The 8408-nt window shown below is 41.5% G+C and overlaps 1 protein-coding gene across 2 annotated transcripts; it reads right to left on the bottom strand.

Moving 5' to 3' along the window:
- Positions 1–3563: 3563 nt before the first annotated feature.
- CFAP68 (cilia and flagella associated protein 68) lies at positions 3564–8369 on the bottom strand. Of its 2 annotated transcripts, XM_045371041.2 has the most exons (4): positions 8014–8369; positions 5031–5261; positions 4427–4493; positions 3564–3865 (listed from the first exon to the last, which is right to left on the bottom strand). In XM_045371041.2, exons 1-4 carry the CDS (start codon positions 8056–8058, stop codon positions 3756–3758), a joined length of 453 nt encoding a protein of 150 aa, XP_045226976.1. In that variant the 5' UTR covers positions 8059–8369; the 3' UTR covers positions 3564–3755. The 2 variants fall into 2 exon arrangements, with proteins under 2 accessions (XP_045226976.1, XP_045226977.1); XM_045371042.3 differs by lacking the exon at positions 4427–4493.
- Between the last annotated feature and the right edge of the window lie 39 nt (positions 8370–8408).

Below are 8408 nucleotides of genomic sequence, written 5' to 3'. Positions count from 1 at the left end.
AGTTTGACACCAGCCTGGGAAACAAAATGAGACCCTGTCCCTACTCCCTACACAAATTTGTTTTGAAAAATTAGCTGAGCATGGTGGAACGCACCTGTAGTCCAGATACTTGGGAGGCTGAGAGTGGAGGATCCCTGGAGCCCATAAGTTTGAGGTTGCAGTGAGCTATGATCACACCACTGCACTCCAACCTGGGTGACAGAGACTGTCTCAAAACAAAAAATAAGATACATGGTATAACATAAATGAGCCTTGAAAATACTATAAGCCAGACACAAAAGGACAAATATTACACAATTCTACTTAAATGAGGTACCTAGAACAGGTAAATTCATAGAGACAGAAAGTAGAATACAGGTTACCAAGAGCTGAGGGAGTGGGGGTCAGGGAATGAGCTGTTATTGTTTTATAGGTACAGAGTTTTAGTTCGGGATGATGAGAAAGTTCTGGAAATTGATAGTGGTGATGGTTGCACAACATTGTGAACATGGCACAACAGTGTGAAAATACTTAATGCCACTAAATTATACACTTAAAAATAGCTACAATGGGCCACACATGGTGGCTCATGCCTGTAATCCCAGCACTTTGGGAGGCTGAGGCAGGTGGACTGTTTGAGGTCAGGAGTCTGAGTCCAACCTGGGCAATATGGTGAAACCCTGTCTCTATGAACAACAACAAAAGGCTAAAATGGTAAATTATACGTTATGTTTATACACACACACACACACACACACATATATTTTTGAGACGGAGTCTCACTCTGTCGCCTAGGCTGGAGTGCAGTGGGTGTGATCTCGGCTCACTGCAACCTCTGCCTCCTGGGTTCAAGAGATTCTCCTGCCTCAGTCTCCGGAGTAGCTGGGATTACAGGCGCCCGCCACCACGCCCAGCTAAATTTTGTATCTTTAGTAGAGACAAACTTTCGCCACACTGGCCAGGCTGCTCTCAAACCCATGACTTCAAGTGATCCTCCAGCCTCGGCCTCCCAAAGTGCTGGGATTACAGGCATGAGCCACTGCGCCTGGCCGTGTTATGTATATTTTTCCTCAATTTTTAAAATGTGCTAGATACCTAGGAAATAGAGTAAGACATATAATATGTAAACTTAAAATACGTGCCTATACCGGGGCCTATTATGGGGAAGGGGGCGGGGGGAGAGATGGCATTGGGAATTATACCTGATGTAAATGACGAGTTGATGGGTACTGATGAGTTGATGGGTGCAGCACACCAACATGGCACAAGTATACATATGTAACAAACCTGCACGTTGTACACATGTACCCTAGAACTTAAAGTATAATAAAAAAAAATGTGCCTATAAAACAATATTTATATTGTAAGAACATACAAATAAATTATTAGAATTAATAAGAACTCAAATTCTAAAACTGACCTAACGATGCAATACAGTGTCAATCAGTATCCTAACAGTGTCATTTTATGGAGCAAGCTGATTCTAAATTTTATATGGAAATGCAAAAGTTCAAACATAATAACTAATATTCTTGAAAACAAGAAGAAAGCATTTGATCTATTAGGTATTAAGATATAAAATAATAATAATGTAATAAAATCATAATTAAGATGGTGCTATCAAGGCATCATAACTAAGATAATACAAGGAATGACAATTAAACTAATAGAATATAGTAGCCCAGAAACAGACCTACATGTACATAGTTTTACAATAAAAATGGCATTGAATAGCAGTGAAGAAATTATGGTCTTTTCAATAACTAATGGTGGGACAACTTGATAGCCATTTAGAAGAAAAAGAAACTTCCTCACTACTGAATAACAACATAAATTCCAGATCTATCATCTGGAAACTAGAGTAACAAAGGTTTGAGAGGTAATATATGGGAGATGAAAAATATCTCCTTGTTTAAGAGGACAACATATGGGCAATATCTCTCAAATAATGCCCATATATTATAGTGTCTTCTTACACAGTACATAAAAAAAATAGGAAATACTGATCGGTTTAACCGTATTAAAATTAAGACTGTTGTTTTCCTAAGTTTACCAAACCTAAGCTATTCACAACCCTTTTTCAGTCTCTACTAGTTCCCTACTTTGAAAGATCCATTTTAAACCAGTTGGACCCTTATCTCAAATCCTTATACTTACTCTAACATCCTCCCTTTGATTAATTACCAAGACTCTGTGTCAAGTTGATGGTCTCCTTTGCTACGCTACAATAGGTTTAATGAGCTTTAGTCAACAGGATTCCTTAGTGACCTTTGTTGTGGGAGAGTGGACAACTGACAGTCCTTATCTTTTTGAGAAATATACTGAAATCTTAAAAAAAAAGTTGGTAGAGATGGGGTCTTGCTATGTTGCCCAGGCTGGTTTTGAACTACCAGCCTCAAGCTATCCTCCTGCCTTAGCCTCCCAAAGTGCTGGGATTAGAAGGTGTGAGTCACTGTGCCCAGTCAGTATATCGAGATTTTTTTTTTCTTTTCTTTGAGATGGAGTTTCACTCTTGTCACACAGGCTGGAGTGTAATGGCACCATCTTAGCTCACTGCAACCTCTGCCCCCTGGGTTCAAGTGATTCTCCTGCCTCAGCCTCCCAAGTAGCTGGGATTACAGGTCCCCACCACCAAGGCTGGCTAATTTTTGTATTTTTAGAAGACAGAGTTTCATCACGTTGGCCAGGCTGGTCTTGAACTCCTGACCTCAGGTGATCCACCCACCTCAGCCTCCCAAAGTGCTGGGGTTACAGGTGTGAGCCACTGCACCCAGCCCACCAAGATTTTTATAGATTAAATTCTAAGATCTGCTCCAAAATTAATTCAATAAGATAAAGTAGAAGTAGATAAGATTAGTCATAAATAGTTGATACTGGGTAATGATACATGGGAGTTCATTAGACTAGTCTGTCTACTTTGGTTTTATGTTTTAAATTCTCTACAATAATTTTTTAAAGTTATATTTGTTTTTGTAGTCCTCAAGAGCGGATGTTCACTAAGGTCACAGCAAAGTTGCACTATATGACTCTGATTACCTGGCTTTACCCAGAAAGCGTCTAGCCAAACCTAGCCTAAGTTATGCTGGATTCTGCAGTCTTGCTACAACGACAGAAGGAAGGGAAGGCCAGAGTGGTTGTAGACTTTAGATAAATAATTCTTTATTTTATTTATTATTATTATTTTTTGAGATAGAGTCTCGCTCTGTCACCCAGGCTAGAGTGCAGTGGCATGATGTCAGCTCACTGCAACCTCCACCTCCCAGGTTCAAGCGATTCCCCTGCCTCAGCCTCCTGAGTAGCTGGGATTACAGGCGTGAGCCACCATGCTCAGCTAATTTTTGTGTTTTTGGTAGGGGCAGTGTTTCACCGTGTTGGTCAGGCTGGTCTCGAACTCCTAACCTCAAGTGATCCACTCGCCTCAGCCTCCCCAAGTGCTGGGATTACAGGCATGAGCCACTGTACTCAGCCCAAAATAATTCTTTTTAAGACCCTTCTACAACACCCCAAATGTAGAACTGAGTTGCTATACTAAATTTGATGTTTAAATCTTGGTTAAAACAACAACAAAAAAGGGATAAAGAATATTTTCTGTGTTTTTTGCTTTATTTATTCAGAGAGTGAAACTGTGCTACAGTGAGCTAAATTTTTAGCTGTGCTTAGAATGTGCTCCCTTCTTTTTACTGTGGAAAAGTGAAGTATCTTATCATTTCTTAGAAACCTGGATGCTGAAATTAGTCAATATTAAGATATTATACACATCCTGAGTGATGCCTGATTTAAGATTTTGAATAGCTATTCATGTAAGTTGACTTTTCTGTGCATTTGTATCGGGGAGGATCCAGTTCAGGTTGATGTCCTGGGAAACAGTGAGGCTCTCGCTTAAATCCTGAGGGAACCAAAAAAGGGAAGGGAAGACAAATGAAAACAGTCAACAATAAGGAGTTTTAGAAACTGATCTTGCTCCTATTTCTAGGGAATAGACAGTAAGTTCTGTTAAAATTGAAGAAAAAAACCTGTTTACTCATTCATTTAGTTATTCACCTTTTTTTTTTTTTTTGAGACGGTGTTTCACTCTGTCACCCAGGCAGGAGTGCAGTGGCTTGATTTCTGCTCACTGAAATCTCTACCTCTCAGGTTCAAGTGATTCTCCTGCCTCAGCCTCATGAGTAGCTGGGACTACAGGCATGAGCCACCACACCCAGCTAATTTTTGTATTTTTTAAGTAGTGATGGGGTATCACCATGCTGGCCAGGCTGGTCTCGAACTCCTGACCTCAAGTGATCTGCCTGCCTCAGCCTCACAACGTGCTGGGGGTTACGCGTGTGAGCCACTGCACCCAGCCTCACTTATTCACCTATTCAGTTTACTTTTATTTGAGTTCCTTCTATGTGCCAGTCACTGAGTTGGGTTCTGAAAATGTAAGAATTAGAAAAAACAGTACACGTACTATGCGTTGAAAGTGGCATTTTGTTGTTGTAGCTTGTATCATATGTTGTTTCAAAGTAGTGTCCAAACTGCAAAGAAAAATTAACAGACTAAATCTGGAAGTCTACAGTTAACACATCAGGAAATAAAGATCAATATGACATGAATTCTCATGGATTGTCATATTTTAGATGGACTGAGGTCTATGGTGTTAGTCTATATCCGTCTAACTTTCATATCTTTTGTATGTTTGCTTGTTTAGGAGAGATTTAAGCGCAAGACTCAGATAAATGACAAGTCTAGATAGGCAAGGACCAGGGGAAAAGCTAGCCTAAGTCAGAAGACGTTATAAATTTCCATAGATGAAGAGATACAGTCCAAACAGAAGTAAGAGAAAAAGAGGACTGCCCTTCCTTTTGAAACCTTACAGATAATAAAATATTCAACTTGACAGTAAAGTGGCATAGGTGGTTCAGCTGCGGACTGTTCCTCTGTCCCAAACACTTCACTGAAAACTGAGAGATCCTTGCACCAGAAGTTATTACATACCTGCATTTCAAATGGCCATTGCATTTCTTTTGCCAACAAAAGGAAACAAACAAACAAAAAAGAGAAAGTTAGAGTACCTGGGAAGGCAAGGGTTTGGGCTGCACGATATTCCTCAGGTCATATCTTTCCTGGTTCCAGTTGCCCATCAGGGTACGGTTCGAATAGGCATTCTCATTAGTGGTGCATCTCCATCCATACTGGAAAAACTTGGACATATTATTCCAATCTGTCCACACTTCACCATGGCCATCTGCATTAATGATGCTGCCACAATGTGGGTTTGTGAGGAAACAGGCGAGGTTCTGTCTCTGGGAAAAGACAAGAATAGAAAAGCTTATTGCATAAACCAGAGAAGAGAAAAAGCATCCTTTCCGCCCTTGTTTTACATAGCCAGGTAAAACATAAGCACGCCGTACTAATGATCCAAGCTTTGTTATGGTTCTGTTTCTTCCTCTCTAAGTCCTGGAACCCTTTGATCTATTCTTTCAATCAGCAACAGCGGATGACTACATGGATTAAATCCACACCCCCGCACCCCAGGCCCCGTGAAAAGACAGGAAAAACTTCAGTATTCCCAATACAATATGGAGAATTAGCTAAATTTTTAGGTAATTTTGAGATGTAGGCATTTAGGGACTAAGGGCACTGCTACAGTCAAAGAGAACAGAAAGAAGTGAGAGTTGAGTAACTAGATAACACAATAAATGAGTAATAAATGATCATTTCCTTCCTGCTAGCTCAAGTGATGCCTTCCCTGAAGTTAGCGCCTCTCTCCTTTTATCTCACATAAAACTTTATCTTCTTATCTTTCCCTGTATTTATAACTTTGTACCATACATTAGAGTTCTTTAAGTCTGCATTATATCTCCTATACTGAGCTGTATGCCCCTTAAGGACAGGATCTGTTTTATTCATTATTGTACCCTGTCCTTCTGCCTATTCTCCCAATCAATCTGGTTTGCATATACCAGAAGATCAATGTCTGATTTCATTTTTTTTGTAAGGTAAAAGCTCAATCTTTCTTTTTTCCCCAAAATGTGAGTCTGACCCCCTGGCTTAGGAACAAGGTGATACCTTTCCTGAAGAAGAGTAACTTGATGCTGAGTAGGTTGAGCCGTTTGAAGATTTCTTATGAGAGTGACAGAAATTTTTACTTGGCTGTTCCATGTTCTTTAAAGATGCAGACAAACCTGACATTCCCAGTTCTCCAAGCAAAGAAAGATTCACCCAGATTACCATGGGCAAGTGGCCATGATTTGGAAATCACCACCCACTTGCCTTTCCACAGGCAGAAACAAAGCCAATAACGCATCATTGAAGGATGACATCCCAGGTAACTACCCTCATACCACCTGCCTTTGTGAAGAGAGGTGCATGCACTGATGTTACCAAACAACATGATGACCAGAGTAGCTGGTCCCATGAAGTCCAACGGGCCTGGTATTCATACTGGAAATCTAGGTGTAACTGTCTCTAGGGCTGGAATGACAGACATCCCACCCACTCAGTTGTTCAAGCCAGAAGCCTGGGGCTTATCTTTGACTCTGACTTGACTTTAATATTCATCCAGTCACTAGGTCTTGTTGATTTTTGAATCTGACCACTACCCTCCATTCCCATTGCCAAATTTCAATTCAAATCACTGTCAGCTTTGTCTCCATTATTGCAGCTGCCTCTTGTCTTATCCTGCCATCAGCCTTGTTCCTCTCCAAACCTTTCTCCACAGGATAGCAGAATTTTTCAAAATGAAAGTATAATTGTATCATCTTCTCATTTAAAATCTTTCAGTGGTTTTCAACTGTTTTCAGAGTAAGGTTCAGCCTGTTAAAATGGCTTACAACAGAACAGAGAACCAAATACAGCATGTTCTTGTTACCAGAAGGGGTCCTGATCCAGACCCCAAGAGACAAGAAAGAACTTAAGGTGAGTCTATAAAGCATAAGGAAGTTTATTAAGAAAGTAAAGGAATACAGAATGGCTACTCCATATGCAGAGCAGCCCTGAGGGCAGCCGGTTGCCCATTTTTAAGACTGTTGATTATACGCTAAACAAGGAGTGGATTAATTCATACCTCCCCTTTTTAGACCATATAGGGTAACTTCCTGACGTTTCCATGGCATTTTTAAACTGGCATGGCACTAGCAGTGAGGATGAACAGAGGTCAGTCTCATCGCCATCTTGGTTTTGGTGGATTTTAGCTGGCTTCTTTACCTGTTTTATCAGCAAGGTGTTTATGACCTGTATCTTGTGCTGAGCTATCTCATCCTGTGACTAAGAATGCCTTAACTTACTGGGAACGCAGCCCAGGTCTTAGCCTTATTTACCTAGCCCCTATTCAAGATGGAGTTGCTCTGTTATAAATACCTCTGACAATCTCACTTATAAGTGGGACCTAAACATGGAAACAACAGATGCTGCAGACTACTAACTAGAGTGGGGAGGGGGGTGGTGTGGGTTGAAAAACTATTAGGTGCCATATACCCATATAACAAACCTGCAACCTACCTGGGTGCAATATATCCACGTAACAAACTTGTACATGTACCCCCATATATAAATAAAAGTTGATTTTTTTTAAAAAGGCTTACAACGCTCCCTGTGACCTGCCCCCTGCCTAACTCTTCAGTCTCATCTGTTACTCTCCCTCCAACTGCGTTTCAGCCCAATTCAACTATTCTGTTTCTCCATCAAGCTTTTGCATATATTGCTCTTTCTGCCTCTTCACGCCTCTTAACCCAGTTAGGATGTACTTTTACCCTCTTAGCTTTCAACTCGGGTTCACTTCATCCAAGGACTCTGACCCACTTCGCCCAAAAACTTGGTAACGTTCTCCTTCTGTGCGCTCCCATTGCACACTGAATCACTCCACGCATAGCACACACCCTGCCATATCAGAGTTGCCTCTTTTGCTCTGTGCATTCCCCACCAGACTGCAGGCTCACTGAAATCACAGGCCACGTCTTGTTCATCCATATATCGTAACCACTCTCACAGTGGCCTGGCACGCAATAGACCTCAATAATCTTTCTTGAATGAATATAAGATAGGAGATTTAAGCACCTGGAGGAGAAATTTTGAGCAGCAGAGACACTGGGAGGCAGCCATTTCGGACGAGGTGAAAAAAGTTTCAAAACCTTCTGCGTCAAGAGCATGCGAGACACAGTCCAATCTCTCCTTGGCCTCAGCCCCGCCCCGTTTCTTTCACTCAGAACTCGCCTCACCCCTGTGACTGCTTGTGACCTCATGCAGGTGTGATGAAGTCGCTCAAGGCCATGCTTGGGCTAAAGGCACTATGATCTTCCCGAGGGGCTGAAAGGGCGAGGGGACAGGAAAGTGGGCGTCTTGCTTTTGCATTCATAGTTATTATCCTCCCAAGGAGTCGGTGCACCCGTTCGTCTAGACAACCGGGCGCCAAGGGTGCCTCATCAACTAGCGACGAGTGAAGAGGGGGCGGG

This window comes from Macaca fascicularis, chromosome 14 (assembly GCF_037993035.2).
Source record: "Macaca fascicularis isolate 582-1 chromosome 14, T2T-MFA8v1.1".
Lineage (NCBI taxonomy): Eukaryota > Metazoa > Chordata > Mammalia > Primates > Cercopithecidae > Macaca > Macaca fascicularis.
The sequence above is the reverse complement of the archived record's forward strand: the minus strand, read 5'-3'. Positions and strand labels throughout refer to the sequence as shown.